The 15,359-nt window shown below is 57.8% G+C and overlaps 1 protein-coding gene across 2 annotated transcripts in view; it reads left to right on the plus strand.

The window, feature by feature from the left end:
* Positions 1–22: 22 nt before the first annotated feature.
* Positions 23–15,359, plus strand: part of NUP98 (nucleoporin 98 and 96 precursor) — a 32,420-nt gene continuing 17,083 nt past the window's right edge. The window contains exons 1-17 of one of the 2 annotated variants that reach the window (XM_066588530.1): positions 23–127; positions 2,011–2,106; positions 3,258–3,362; positions 3,448–3,627; positions 8,351–8,490; positions 9,596–9,703; positions 9,775–9,955; positions 10,038–10,204; positions 10,281–10,424; positions 11,062–11,146; positions 11,476–11,568; positions 12,639–12,779; positions 13,064–13,197; positions 13,532–13,719; positions 14,369–14,482; positions 14,557–14,801; positions 15,049–15,162. In XM_066588530.1, coding sequence (XP_066444627.1) covers positions 2,031–2,106; positions 3,258–3,362; positions 3,448–3,627; positions 8,351–8,490; positions 9,596–9,703; positions 9,775–9,955; positions 10,038–10,204; positions 10,281–10,424; positions 11,062–11,146; positions 11,476–11,568; positions 12,639–12,779; positions 13,064–13,197; positions 13,532–13,719; positions 14,369–14,482; positions 14,557–14,801; positions 15,049–15,162 — 2,215 coding nt within the window. In that variant the 5' untranslated portion in view covers positions 23–127; positions 2,011–2,030. The remainder of the gene's footprint in view (positions 128–2,010; positions 2,107–3,257; positions 3,363–3,447; positions 3,628–8,350; positions 8,491–9,595; positions 9,704–9,774; positions 9,956–10,037; positions 10,205–10,280; positions 10,425–11,061; positions 11,147–11,475; positions 11,569–12,638; positions 12,780–13,063; positions 13,198–13,531; positions 13,720–14,368; positions 14,483–14,556; positions 14,802–15,048; positions 15,163–15,359) is intronic. The other variant, XM_066588531.1, reaches the window with a different exon arrangement.

Consider the following 15,359-nt stretch of genomic DNA (forward strand, 5'->3'; position numbering starts at 1 on the left):
TTCGCGTATGGAACGTGGTGACGTCAGACGCCGTCGCCATATTGATTGATGACGGACTTGTTTTCCCGCCTGCGGCCTGCAAGTTGTGAGGAGACCGGAAAGTGAGAGGGTTGTGCGGAGCGGAGAGGTGAGAGGACGGGCACGGCGGCGGACGATGCAGCAGCCCGGCGTGCTTCGTCCATCCTGGGGTGCAGCGGAAGAGGGCGCCGCGTCTGGCCTGCCGGGGTGTGCGGCGGGGGCTCCGGGCGGACCGCACTGACTGCCCTGCGGCCTCCAGCACATATTAACGCGGCTGGTGTGAACGGGCGCGAACCGTGAGCAGCTGACGGAGGGGCCGCCGCTGCCCCCTGCAGGCCGCCGGCCGCGGCACGCTGGCTGCTTCTCATCAGGACAATCGTGCTGCCTGTTACCCGCGGTGGATGGAAGCGTCGACGGGGCGCTGGGTGAGGTCTGTGGTGGGGGGTGCTTGATGTCGGGGCGCTCGGTGTGATGTCGTGGCGCTCGGCGGTGGGGGGGTCCTTGGTGATGTCGGGGCGCTCGGTGGTATCCGTGCCGATACACACCGCCGTAGTGCCGCTGCACGTAAATAACGCTGTTGCCCGTGTGTGGGCGGAGTTGCCCGTCTGCCCGGTACGGCGGCGCTCGCTGCTGATGGGTGCGATGGTTTACTTTGCGCCATATTTATTATGAGCTAGCCCTGCCGGACCTCCATGATGGCGGGCGGCTCGTCACCCGGAGCGGACCAGACGGACGCCCCTTCGGCGCCATACAGCGATCCCGTAGATTAACCCCTCGATGACGAGCTCTAGAAGCCTCTCAGCGGCGCAGAGCGCTCTGGCCTCCCCCGTAGATGCGCCCTCATCGCGGTTCTCCCGTGCGGTCGGGTTGGATTCTCGGCCGCTGGTTCAGCCTGTCAGCAGGTATCTTCATGGAGAAGCAGCATGCCGCTGCGTGTTACCGTACGGGCTTCAGTGCGGACCCCCGTTACACGGCACTGGGGGGCTCCTGGAAGTGGTGCGATCCGGCATGTCAGAGCCCCCGCTGTGTAGTCGTGCCTGTCCCGCCCCGGCGCGCCCCGTGTGGGGTCATCCGGGCACGGCTGTCATGATGGATCCCCGGCGCGCCCCGTCTGGGGTCATCCGGGCACGGCTGTCATGATGGATCCCCGGCGCGCCCCGTGTGGGGTCATCCGGGCACGGCTGTCATGATGGATCCCCGGCGCGCCCCGTCTGGGGTCATCCGGGCACGGCTGTCATGATGGATCCCCGGCGCCCCCCGTCTGGGGTCATCTGGGCACGGCTGTCATGATGGATCCCCGGCGCCCCCCGTCTGGGGTCATCCGGGCACGGCTGTCATGATGGATCCGGCGCCGCCGTTGGTCTGCTGCTCCTATGATGGAACTGATGCCCACAGATGTGGGCGGCACTGCGCCAGGATATACGTGTGCCGCAGCAGATGGCGTGATTTGGGCGCTGTGCGGCTGTATTCCTGGTCGCGGTTGCTGTATACTGTCAGGCGCTGGGAGGAAACACTCTCCCTACGGCGGCGAGAACCTACGTAACATACGGACGTGCGCCACAACCCCGCGGCTCCACTATGGCCGTGTGCAGGTATATATCGTGGGGACACCTGACTAATAGTCATGTGACGGCGGCGGTCATGTGACGCGGAGGGCTCGGTCACATGGTCTATGCGCTCCCCCTCTGTGATATATGAAGTATTTCGTTCACTCCGGTGTCGTCGCGCTCGTCGTCCATTCTCAGCCAACTTGCGTGACGCGGCCGCATAGACGTGCGCATCGGTGGATCTGCGTGTTTCTGCGCCTGCCCATAGACGTGAAGGGGTGACTCTGTGTGGGGCAGACCGAAGCGGTGTGCTGCCATCAGCTAACTTTATGGTGGGGGGTAGTGTACCCCGCTGCGGCATTGGCGGCTCCTGTACCGGCGCCCGCCTCTGGAGCGCCCGCCGCCCGTATCCCCTCATTTACTGATGTCTCTTCCTTCTTTCTAGCTCTATGAAGCTTTGGAAACATGTTCAATAAATCGTTTGGCGCTCCTTTCGGGGGCGGAACCGGAGCTTTTGGTGCAACATCAACCTTTGGCCAAAGTAAGTATGATGCCCCCCATCCTTACCCTCTTCAACCTGCCACTGGGAGGGGCTGCTGGCATCCTGGTAATGCGGTGTATTACCTGCGGGGGGCGTCCTTCTATGATCCCTCCCATCTGCCGGCTCCTGTCCTGTGTTCATCCCTCCAAGGTGGCCAATGCCATCTACAGATGACCTGATCCTGCACAGCGCTACTGTACCTGCTATCTGATTGGGCAGAGCTGCTCATGTGATCATGAGCGTATTGAATGGGGAGAAAACAAAGCCCAGAATCGGCAGATTAAGAGGTGTCAGAAAAGTATAACTGCAGGTGATGTCCCCTCTACAGACCGCTGTCCTGGCATCGGGGGGGGGGTCTCTGTACCCCACCGCTGTCCTGGCATCGGGAGGGGTCTCTGTACCCCACCGCTGTCCTGGCATCGGGGGGGGGGTCTCTGTACCCCACCGCTGTCCTGGCATCGGGGGGGGGGGGTCTCTGTACCCCACCGCTGTCCTGGCATCGGGGGGGGGGGGTCTCTGTACCCCACCGCTGTCCTGGCATCGGGGGGGGGGGTCTCTGTACCCCACCGCTGTCCTGGCATCGGGGGGGGGGGGTCTCTGTACCCCACCGCTGTCCTGGCATCGGGGGGGGGGTCTCTGTACCCCACCGCTGTCCTGGCATCGGGGGGGGGGGGGGGTCTCTGTACCCCACCGCTGTCCTGGCATCGGGGGGGGGGGGGGTCTCTGTACCCCACCGCTGTCCTGGCATCGGGGGGGGGGGGTCTCTGTACCCCACCGCTGTCCTGGCATCGGGGGGGGGGGGGGTCTCTGTACCCCACCGCTGTCCTGGCATCGGGGGGGGGGGGGGGGTCTCTGTACCCCACTGCTGTCCTGGCATCGGGGGGGGGGGGGGGGTCTCTGTACCCCACTGCTGTCCTGGCATCGGGGGGGGGGGGGTCTCTGTACCCCACCGCTGTCCTGGCATCGGGGGGGGGGGGGGGTCTCTGTACCCCACCGCTGTCCTGGCATCGGGGGGGGGGGGGGTTTCTGTACCCCACCGCTGTCCTGGCATCGGGGGGGGTCTCTGTACCCCACCGCTGTCCTGGCATCGGGAGGGGTCTCTGTACCCCACCGCTGCTCCGATACTAATAGTGATCTGTGGTTCCGCTCAGCAGCTCCCGGTTTTGGCACGTCCACGGCTACTGGATTCGGGAGCTCAACCTTCGGCACAAACAACAACAGTGGCGGCTTGTTTGGGAACACACAGAATAAGCCAGGTAGGGGCGCTGGTTGTGGAGTGCCGTGTGTCCTTGCGGTTGTACTTCCTTCTGCTCTTGTGCTTATCTGACTCCTCACTCTCAGGCGGACTCTTCGGGACGGGAACCTTCAATCCGGCAGCGACCTCCTCTACCAGCACAGGGTTCGGCTTCGGGGCCTCCACCGGTACAACCAACTCCTTGTTTGGGAGCACCAACACCGGCAGCAGCCTCTTCTCCTCGCAGAACAATGCCTTTGGCCAGACGAAGCCTTCCACCTTCAGCAGTAAGTGCCGTCCGAGAAGGTTCAGGATCCCGGGCCTCCGGATCACTGGCGTGTTTGATTCACAGACAGCACTGTGCCCTGTTGTAACCTTGGCAAAAAACATGGATGCTTTTTCATGTGGGCTGAAGGTCCACGTAAACACTTATGGCGGTTCCTCTTCCTGTCCTTTTAACAGTTGGGAAAATGGGACATGCCAGTGCGTGTGATGTGCCACCTGTGTGTATTGGCCGGTACACGGATGGGTGGCCTTGGGTCCGGTGCGTGTGATGTGCCGCCTGTGTGTATTGGCCGGTACACAGATGGGTGGCCTTGGGTCCGGTGCGTGTGATATGCCGCCTGTGTATATTGGCCGGTACACGGATGGGTGGCCTTGGGTCCGGTGCGTGTGATGTGCCGCCTGTGTGTATTGGCCGGCACACAGATGGGTGGCCTTGGGTCCGGTGCGTGTGATGTGCCACCTGTGTGTATTGGCCGGTACACGGATGGGTGGCCTTGGGTCCGGTGCGTGTGATGTGCCGCCTGTGTGTATTGGCCGGTACACAGATGGGTGGCCTTGGGTCCGGTGCGTGTGATATGCCGCCTGTGTATATTGGCCGGTACACGGATGGGTGGCCTTGGGTCCGGTGCGTGTGATGTGCCGCCTGTGTGTATTGGCCGGCACACAGATGGGTGGCCTTGGGTCCGGTGCGTGTGATATGCCGCCTGTGTATATTGGCCGGTACACGGATGGGTGGCCTTGGGTCCGGTGCGTGTGATATGCCACCTGTGTGTATTGGCCGGTACACGGATGGGTGGCCTTGGGTCCGGTGCGTGTGATGTGCCGCCTGTGTGTATTGGCCGGCACACGGATGGGTGGCCTTGGGTCCGGTGCGTGTGATGTGCCGCCTGTGTGTATTGGCCGGCACACGGATGGGTGGCCTTGGGTCCACTGCGTGTGATGTGCCGCCTGTGTGTATTGGCCGGCACACGGATGGGTGGCCTTGGGTCCACTGCGTGTGATGTGCCACCTGCGTGTATTGGCCGGCACACGGATGGGTGGCCTTGGGTCCACTGCGTGTGATGTGCCACCTGCGTGTATTGGCCGGCACACGGATGGGTGGCCTTGGGTCCACTGCGTGTGATGTGCCACCTGCGTGTATTGGCCGGCACACGGATGGGTGGCCTTGGGTCCACTGCGTGTGATGTGCCACCTGTGTGTATTGGCCGGCACACGGATGGGTGGCCTTGGGTCCACTGCGTGTGATGTGCCGCCTGTGTGTATTGGCCGGCACACGGATGGGTGGCCTTGGATCCGGTGCGTGTGATGTGCCGCCTGTGTGTATTGGCCGGCACACGGATGGGTGGCCTTGGGTCCACTGCGTGTGATGTGCCGCCTGTGTGTATTGGCCGGCACACGGATGGGTGGCCTTGGGTCCACTGCGTGTGATGTGCCACCTGCGTGTATTGGCCGGCACGCGGATGGGTGGCCTTGGGTCCCGTGCGTGTGGTGTGCCGCCTGTGTGTATTGGCCGGCACACGGATGGGTGGCCTTGGGTCCACTGCGTGTGATGTGCCGCCTGTGTGTATTGGCCGGCACACGGATGGGTGGCCTTGGGTCCGGTGCGTGTGATGTGCCGCCTGTGTATTGGCCGGCACACGGATGGGTGGCCTTGGGTCCACTGCGTGTGATGTGCCGCCTGTGTGGATTGGCCGGCACGCTGATGGGTGGCCTTGGGTCCGGTCCGTGTGATGTGCCGCCTGTGTGGATTGGCCGGCACGCTGATGGGTGGCCTTGGGTCCTGTGCGTGTGATGTGCCACCTGTGTGTATTGGCCGGCACACGGATGGGTGGCCTTGGGTCCACTGCGTGTGATGTGCCACCTGCGTGTATTGGCCGGCACGCGGATGGGTGGCCTTGGGTCGGGTGCGCATGATGTGCCGCCTGTGTATTGGCCGTCACGCGAATGGGTGGCCTTGGGTCGGGTGCGTGTGATGTGCCGCCTGTGTATTGGCCGGCACACGGATGGGTGGCCTTGGGTCGGGTGCGCATGATGTGCCGCCTGTGTGTATTGGCCGTCACGCGAATGGGTGGCCTTGGGTCCAGTGCGTGTGATGTGCTGCCTGTGTGTTTTGGCCGGCACGCGGATGGGTGGCCTTGGGTCCACTACGTGTGATGTGCCACCTGTGTGTATTGGCCGGCACACGGATGGGTGGCCTTGGGTCCACTGCGTGTGATGTGCCACCTGCGTGTATTGGCCGGCACACGGATGGGTGGCCTTGGGTCCACTGCGTGTGATGTGCCGCCTGTGTGTATTGGCCGGCACACGGATGGGTGGCCTTGGGTCCGGTGCGTGTGATGTGCCGCCTGTGTGTATTGGCCGGCACACGGATGGGTGGCCTTGGGTCCACTGCGTGTGATGTGCCGCCTGTGTGGATTGGCCGGCACGCTGATGGGTGGCCTTGGGTCCGGTCCGTGTGATGTGCCGCCTGTGTGGATTGGCCGGCACGCTGATGGGTGGCCTTGGGTCCTGTGCGTGTGATGTGCCACCTGTGTGTATTGGCCGGCACACGGATGGGTGGCCTTGGGTCCACTGCGTGTGATGTGCCGCCTGTGTGTTTTGGCCGGCACACGGATGGGTGGCCTTGGGTCCGGTGCGTGTGATGTGCCGCCTGTGTGTTGGCCGGCACGCGGATGGGTGGCCTTGGGTCCACTGCGCGTGATGTGCCGCCTGTATATTGGCCGGCACGCGAATGGGTGGCCTTGGGTCCAGTGCGTGTGATGTGCCGCCTGTGTGTATTGGCCGGCACGCGGATGGGTGGCCTTTGGTCGGGTGCGCATGATGTGCCGCCTGTGTATTGGCCGTCACGCGAATGGGTGGCCTTGGGTCCGGTGCGTGTGATGTGCCGCCTGTGTGTATTGGCCGGCACGCGGATGGGTGGCCTTGGGTCCGGTGCGTGTGATGTGCCACCTGTGTGTATTGGCCGGCACACGGATGGGTGGCCTTGGGTCCGGTGCGTGTGATGTGCCACCTGTGTGTATTGGCCGGCACACGGATGGGTGGCCTTGGGTCCACTGCGTGTGATGTGCCACCTGTGTGGATTGGCCGGCACGCGGATGGGTGGCCTTGGGTCCGGTGCGTGTGATGTGTCGCCTGTGTGGATTGGCCGACACGCGGATGGGTGGCCTTGGGTCCACTGCGTGTGATGTGCCACCTGCGTGTATTGGCCGGCACGCGGATGGGTGGCCTTGGGTCCGGTGCGTGTGATGTGCCGCCTATGTGGATTGGCCGGCACGCGGATGGGTGGCCTTGGGTCCGGTGCGTGTGATGTGTCGCCTGTGTGGATTGGCCGGCACGCGGATGGGTGGCCTTGGGTCCACTGCGTGTGGTGTGCCACCTGCGTGTATTGGCCGGCACGCGGATGGGTGGCCTTGGGTCCGGTGCGTGTGATGTGCCGCCTGTGTGGATTGGCCGGCACGCGGATGGGTGGCCTTGGGTCGGGTGCGTGTGATGTGTCGCCTGTGTGTATTGGCCGGCACGCGGATGAGTGGCCTTGGGTCGGGTGCGTGTGATGTGCCGCCTGTGTGGATTGGCCGGCACACGGATGGGTGGCCTTGGGTCCGGTGCGTGTGATGTGCCACCTGCGTGTATTGGCCGGCACGCGGATGGGTGGCCTTGGGTCCACTGCGTGTGATGTGCCGCCTGTGTGGATTGGCCGGCACACGGATGGGTGGCCTTGGGTCCGGTGCGTGTGATGTGCCGCCTGTGTGGATTGGCCGGCACGCGGATGGGTGGCCTTGGGTCTGGTGCGTGTGATGTGCCACCTGTGTGTATTGGCCGGCACACGGATGGGTGGCCTTGGGTCCACTGCGTGTGATGTGCCACCTGTGTGGATTGGCCGGCACGCGGATGGGTGGCCTTGGGTCCGGTGCGTGTGATGTGTCGCCTGTGTGGATTGGCCGACACGCGGATGGGTGGCCTTGGGTCCACTGCGTGTGATGTGCCACCTGCGTGTATTGGCCGGCACGCGGATGGGTGGCCTTGGGTCCGGTGCGTGTGATGTGCCGCCTATGTGGATTGGCCGGCACGCGGATGGGTGGCCTTGGGTCCGGTGCGTGTGATGTGTCGCCTGTGTGGATTGGCCGGCACGCGGATGGGTGGCCTTGGGTCCACTGCGTGTGGTGTGCCACCTGCGTGTATTGGCCGGCACGCGGATGGGTGGCCTTGGGTCCGGTGCGTGTGATGTGTCGCCTGTGTGGATTGGCCGGCACGCGGATGGGTGGCCTTGGGTCCACTGCGTGTGGTGTGCCACCTGCGTGTATTGGCCGGCACGCGGATGGGTGGCCTTGGGTCCGGTGCGTGTGATGTGCCGCCTGTGTGTATTGGCCGGCACGCGGATGAGTGGCCTTGGGTCGGGTGCGTGTGATGTGCCGCCTGTGTGGATTGGCCGGCACACGGATGGGTGGCCTTGGGTCCGGTGCGTGTGATGTGCCACCTGCGTGTATTGGCCGGCACGCGGATGGGTGGCCTTGGGTCGGGTGCGTGTGATGTGCCGCCTGTGTGGATTGGCCGGCACACGGATGGGTGGCCTTGGGTCCGGTGCGTGTGATGTGCCGCCTGTGTGGATTGGCCGGCACGCGGATGGGTGGCCTTGGGTCTGGTGCGTGTGATGTGCCGCCTGTGTGGATTGGCAGGCACGCGGAGGTGAGCCTCCACTGGTGTGACTGTTCTCTCTCTCGCCTGCAGGTTTTGGGACGGCTACAAACAGCTCGAGTCTCTTTGGCAGCACAAATACCACAGCGAACCCCTTTGGAGGAACGTCCAGCACCCTTTTTGGAGCCTCTACATTCTCTGCAGCTCCAACGGGAACCACCATTAAGTTCAATGTGAGTAGTGAGCCGGTTTACATCAGGGACTGGTCTGGTTCTCAATGCAGGGATTCTGGTGTACATGTGCTACATACTAATGGAGTGCGCACTGATATTACATATATTGGGGAGTGGGAAGCGTTAAAGGGGTTGTATCACGTGGGACTTTTATTGCCTATCCATAGGATAGCTGCGAAGTCTGATCAGTGGAGGTCTCACCGCTTAGCCCCCGGACAATCCAGAGAAAGGGGGTCCCATGTGTCACTCTCCTCCGCTCTGGGAGAGCAGGAAGCGTGCAGTGAGGGGATGTAGGTCACAGAAGCCCTTAGGATCTGTGGGCTCTCAGTGGTGAAGCCCCCACCAGTCACTTTTACTGACTAGTACCATCACTTCCTGAGCACCGATGTGGGTACGGAGCTAGCTCCGGTCATGGTGATTTAACTACTTGTGGGCCATGGTCACTGCAGATTGGCACATGTTGGTGAAGTTCTGCAATCACAATTACATGTTGCTGATACATCGCCATGGCAATACAGAACTATTGCAGTACATTGTAAAAGTCCCACCACAAGCTCAGGTCCCCTAGTGGTTAGTACTTATGATTGCAGTGATACCAATTAAAAACTAAACCTAAGTCCGAACTATTAAGAGATTGCATTAATTCTCCTGGCAGGTGAACTCTGTACTAGAATTAGGTTATCAAAAAGTCGTACGTACCCCACAGAGCTCCCCACCAAAGACGAGCCCCTGCGCAGCCCCAGCAATGGAAGGGTTCGGAATACGGTGATGAAGCAATATTTGTATGACGGTGTAGACCCTGCGGCCCGCGGGATCCATTCACAAGTCTCCTTTTTACTGCAGTGAGAAAGCTGAGAAAATGAAAGAGAAAATTGCAAAACTGCAGCTTGTTTTTCTTCCATTTCACGGCACTTACATTTTTTTCAGTTTCTGTATTTCATACGGCACGGGTATAAAATCCAGCTTGCCCAATAAGAGCCCTCATACAAATCTGACACTAAAACGTTAGGCCTTTTGGAAGGCAGGAACAAAAACTAGCCGTGAAGATGTTGTGTTACTGAAGGGCTCTCGGCAGATCTCAGCTAGATTTCTCTCTGGCTTTCAGGCTCCTTCTGGAACGGACACCATGGCAAAGGGGGGTGTTACAACCAACATCAGCACGAAGCACCAGTGCATCACCGCCATGAAGGAATACGAGAGCAAGTCTCTGGAGGTGAGTGGTGCGTCCGTCTCCGGACTGAGCGGTCTGATCGATCTTGTGTCGGTAACCATTTCTCCTTCCAGGAGCTTCGTCTGGAGGATTATCAGGCGAACAGGAAGGGGCCCCAGAATCCTGTGGGTACAGCCACCGGCACTGGCCTATTCGGGGCGTCCACGGCCACGTCGAGCTCCTCCACCGGGCTGTTTGGTACGACGCCCTCCAGCAGCAGCTTTTCATTTGGCAATAAAAATGCCTTTGGGCAAAGTAAGTTGTGGGTTGTGTAAGATGTCGTATTGGTGAGGGTCTGCTGGAGGTGGAGGGGTCTTATGGAGATGGTGTGTTTCAGCTACCAGCACATTTGGAGCAAACACAGGAGGTCTGTTCGGACAGCCAGCCGCCCAGCCAGCGACCAGCTTGTTCAACAAGCCTTTCGGCCAAGCAACGACCACACAGAACACCGGCTTTTCATTTGGAAACACCAACACGCTGGGCCAGCAGCAGACGAGCACAATGGTGAGCGCCACTGTTTTGGGGTGCTTTCTGCCAGTCTCATGATAAAATATACTTAAGCTTCATGTGTTTTCCACAGGGTCTTTTTGGAAGCACTCAATCCACGCAACCCACCGGCCTCTTCGGCACGTCCACCAACACCAATGCAGGCTCGGCGTTCGGAGCCGGGACCAGTTTGTTTGGACAGACTAACACCGCGCCGTTCGGAGGAGTCGGTAGTTCGGTATGTAAGATCCAGAAGCCGTGTACTAAGGGCCAGGAACAAACTTGCTGTCAGCGTTTAACTTTTGTCATCTTCAGTTTTATTCCGAAGTCACTTTAGAGCGGCTCTACGCAGACTTGTAGTGAGATCTTCTCATAATACCGGAGTTTATCCTGGCAGTCCAGTGCAGGGCTCCCAGGGCCGATTAAAACTGGAACGTCTCCACTAAGTCTGCGGGGCCACAGTTTAATTGGTTCCTAAAATGTTGCTCCAGGCGACCAGAGCGTCTGCAGAGAGCAGCGCGTCGCTCACCTGTTCCCGCGGCCCCGGCTCTTTCATGTGCCGGCAGCCGACGCATGCGCAGAGCCGGCGGCCGGGGAGTGACGTTTCTGTGCGGGGCTCGCAGAGCCCCGCACAGAAATGGAGCATGCCGCGATTTGTTTGCTGCGCGAGATTGCGCGCGGCCGTTTGCTAACGCAATCCTATGGCAGCTTCCACTGGCAGAAATTCCGCGGGAAAATTCCACTGCGCAATTTCCGCCCGTCTGCAGGCGGCCATAGAGCTAGAAGTGATGTGTGAGCACCCAGTGACTAACGGGACCTGCAGACATGAGATGGCCGTGCGGCGCTGTAACTTTTCCCAATGTCTTCTCTTCCAGACCTTGTTCAACAATAAACCAGCCGGGTTTGGGACGACCACGACCAGCGCCCCTGCGTTTGGCACGGGTTCCGGAGGACTGTTTGGTAATGATGATTTGCTATAAATGCCAGTTTCTAATGTTATCTGCTCAGCACTACAAAACCATCTGAATTGCGGTCCTAAAGCGTCATTCAGCCTCTGAAATAACCGGGGTTAAACCCTTAGTGATGCGACCCTCTTGTTCCTCCTCCCACTTTCAAAAATAATCATAATTTCTCGTTTTCTGTAAGCGTCACTGTCAGATAACCTGTTTGTGGGATGAGTCACATTTTTCAGAGGTGCTACTAAATGTACTGAAGTGGAATGAAGTGTGGTCTCTGCACCCGGCTCTGGACAAGGAGTTTTCTTTAACCTGCATTTCTTACACTTGCAGGTTTTGGAACCAATAACACTGGCAGTAGTCTCTTCGGCAACAAGGCTGCAGCGGGAACACTTGGGCCCGGCCTCGGTTCTGCCTTTGGACAAGGTAGGCTTATGTGCATCGTGCTTGCTGACTACTTGGAGATCAGCCGCTGCCAACAACTGTCCCTTCCTGGCAGCGGCTGATATGTAGAAAAAGTGGTCAGGCAGTGTTTAAATGCAAGCGGAACTCCACACACTATGAAGTCTTGAAAGGCTGTAATCCACACGTGTTTCAGTCCAGGAAACCTTTTATCCATTGCCGTAAGACCTCAGGCAATCGGTTGTTGTGCGGCCCGCTGTCAGTGTGAACCGAGCCAGAAGCTGGTGGCTTCATCCAGGTTGGTAATGCACGCACAGCCATTATTGAATTCCATGCATTACCCACCTGTAATATATATATGCAGGGGTATTGGTGTGGATGGAGCCAGAAACTGACAGACCAGATAACTTGATAACTGGGGGTCCTGAGTGGCCGACTCCCACTAATCAAATATTGGTGGTCTCTGTGGAGGATATGTTATCAGTAATATCCAGCTCTAGCCACAAACAGATCCTGTCAACATCAGAGGATGTGGCTGACATTGGTATGGACATATTGGGGCCCCACCTGTGGCTTCAGGAGTCCCTTCTGACCTCTAAGCCTTGTGAGGGTAAAGGGACTCCTGTTGGTTGCTCAATAGTCTTCCCATGTTGACTGCCAAATGACTTGTATGACATGAAATTTCGTGTTCCATGTCCTCTGCATATGGGAGATAGAACAATGCCTCTACACCCCCCCCAATTGGAAGGCAACATTCCTGCAAGTCAATGTTGGACCCTTTAACAATCCTTGTAACAATGGGGAATGTAAGCCAAGGCCAGAGTCTTCACCAGGAGGAAACGATAACCATGTAAAGACAGACTGTTTTGGGGTCGCTCCCCTCATCTGTGTGTGCAGTTGGCTTCTGGCTTGGCTAGTGAGAGGCCTATAAACAAGTGCCCTGCAAGATAACGTCACAAACTTCCCCTAAATCCTCTGGAAATCTGCGCAGGGTGCGGTACATTCTCTTCTAACTAATGGGTTTTTTTTTTTTGTTTGTTTTTTTTCTCTCTCCCCCCCCCCCCCCCCCCCCTCCCCCCTCTCCCCTCTCGCAGGCCTGAACACTGGCCAGACGTCTCTGTTCGGAAACAATCAGCCAAAGCTTGGTGGCACGCTTGGCACGGGCACATTTGGCTCTACCGGGTTTAATGCAACCAACACAGGCCTAGGATTTGGGGGTCCTCAAGCTCCCGTTGGTAAGTTTCTGCTGCTTCCACTTTATCTGAGGATGATGGGATAACATGGGCTTCAGTTATCAGGCCAGTGTGGTGTGCACTGAGACCACCGGGGGAAGGGGGTTCATCATTAATATATATAGGAAATGGGCATCTCTGATGGCACAGAGGTCAATACCTGAAGTAAGTGGTGTGAATCCCGTTTCTGACGGCCTTCTACTAGAGGGGTTTGTGGCTGTAGCTGCCTGCGGTGTATTATACTAGTGTGTGCTGCAGTTTCTGATCCCATTATATTATCTCTGCAGCTTTGACTGATCCCAGCGCAGCGGCGGCCCAACAGCTGGTCCTTCAGCAGCAGCTCACTGCTCTGGCCTATTCTCCATACGGGGATTCGCCTCTTTTCCGAAACCCTATTTCAGACCCAAAGAAGAAGGAAGAGGTGAGTGAGTAAAATTTGTAAGGCCGCTCTCAGACGAGCGTATGTCAACTCTGTGTATTGTCCTTGCTTTGTGCCGTAATACAGAGCCAATTCAAATCAATCTTCTCATGGGCGTATTCTAAAAACGCAGCAGGACCTATCTTTGTGCGTTTTTGCCTCCATTTTTTTTTATATTGGTAGTATTTTCTGCAGGGGACATACAAATCAGTGTCATCTGTTGCACATTCATATTACGAATATATGACAATGCGCTTGTCTGGAACTACGGCAGCCTGCAAAAGTCTGGGCAAGGGATTCACTTTACACTGCTCTGATTTGGTCTCTGTCTTGGTAGCGCCTGAAGCCCACCAATCCAGCCGCACAGAAAGCCCTTACTACCCCAACACACTACAAGCTCACCCCTCGCCCAGCTACCAAAGTGCGTCCCAAAGCGCTGCAGACGGCAGGAACTGCAAAAACGCAACTGTTTGATGGTTTGGATGATGACGAGCCCTCTCTGTCCAGTGGAGCCTTCATGCCAAGGTGAGAATCCCTTATTGTAAAGCGTACCGATCAGGATGTGGCACAACGTTGTCGGAGTTGGTGGCAGTGGACAAAAAATGTTTCACAAGTGCTACAGCAGTTGCATCTTTTTGTCCTCTTTCAAGAAGATTTTAAACATGGTGATTTGATTGCTAGGATAGTACACTGCATTACTCGTGTAGTGCGTTCTACTAAGCCTGTGACAACAGCATGTTCGACTCTGCTAAAGGCTGGGCCTAATAAGCTGTTACGTGGCAAAACCAGACGCCTTTGTCAGGCTTTTAGCTACCATGGAAACCCATTGGTATCTTAATCGCATTGTGGGGTACAAATGGGTGACAGAGCCCCTTCCCTGTCAACTGTTTTACATGCTGTAGTTGCTATTGATTGTGGCATGTAAGGGGTTAAACTGCCCTGATTTGAGGTTTCTCCTCTCCTGACAGAGCAGGCGCTTTCCCAGGTACCTGAATAGATCTAGTTATATGCAGCTCTGTCATAGGGCTGCGAACGGAAATTGGTATGGGTGGCTCCTCTTCAGGTCTTCGTTCTCCGGTCTTTGTGGCACCAGTGCAGTCGCTCCGCACTTCTGTTTTGCCATTTGTGCTCATAATACAGAAGGTAAACTCGAACTTCTTTTGTAATCTTTCAGGAAGAGCATAAAGAAGTTGGTATTAAAGAATCTGAACATCAGCAATCTGGCCTCCCCGTCGCGCACGGAGCAGGATGAGACGCCCTCTCCAGCCCGATACCTGGAGAATGACCGGTAACGGATGCACTCCCATGACTTGTGGAGTTCTGCGGTCGTTGCTGTATATACTGAAGACTTGTTCTTTACAGAATCCATGAGAAGAACAGCTCTGAAGTGGATGGCCGCCACGATGAAGAAGTATCCGGGTTCTGCTCTCCTCCCTCTCTGTCTAAACTGCTGCCTCATGGTCAGGAGAAGCACGCGAACAATATGGATGACACAATCATTGCACTGAACATGCGCAGCGCTCTGCGGAACAGTCTGGACGGCAGTGCGGAAGAAAGTTCGCTCACAGAGGAGATCATCCTCAATGATGTGCCCCCACACCCCGCCGGTGAGACCTGCTCTGCATACTCATGTACACCTAAGTGACCTCTCGTGTAGTAGTGAAGACCTTCGGATAAAAATGGCGCTAATGCAAATGTACTCAGAGCATTACTTGCATGGTCTGTACCAGACTAGGAACCCTCTAGTGGTCCCGAGTGCGTCAGCAGTGTCTGTCCTGTGTTAATTATGGACTCTGAGCTTCTTATTTCCACCATGCTTTATACTTCAGTCTTAGTCTGTTCTGTTTCCACCAGGCATTGTGCTAACGAGGGAGGGTTACTACACCATCCCCTCAATGGAGGAACTGGCCAAGATGATTGACGAAGAAGGAAGGTGTATTGTTGATGGGTTCACTATTGGTCGTCGAGGTGAGTGGTTCAGTCATACGGGGGAAGGCCGACGCTCCTCCTCGGTGTAGTCTCTATAGAGACAGCTGACATTTACTGCTCACTACTACAAATCAGGAGCATCGGCACCTCATGGGAGGCTCTCGCAGAATGGAATCTCCTGTCTGAGTGATGTCAATCTGTAGCACGCTTGTTTATCCACGTGGAACGTTCACATG

The sequence above is a fragment of the Eleutherodactylus coqui genome, chromosome 1 (assembly GCF_035609145.1).
Source record: "Eleutherodactylus coqui strain aEleCoq1 chromosome 1, aEleCoq1.hap1, whole genome shotgun sequence".
Classification (NCBI taxonomy): Eukaryota; Metazoa; Chordata; class Amphibia; order Anura; family Eleutherodactylidae; genus Eleutherodactylus; species Eleutherodactylus coqui.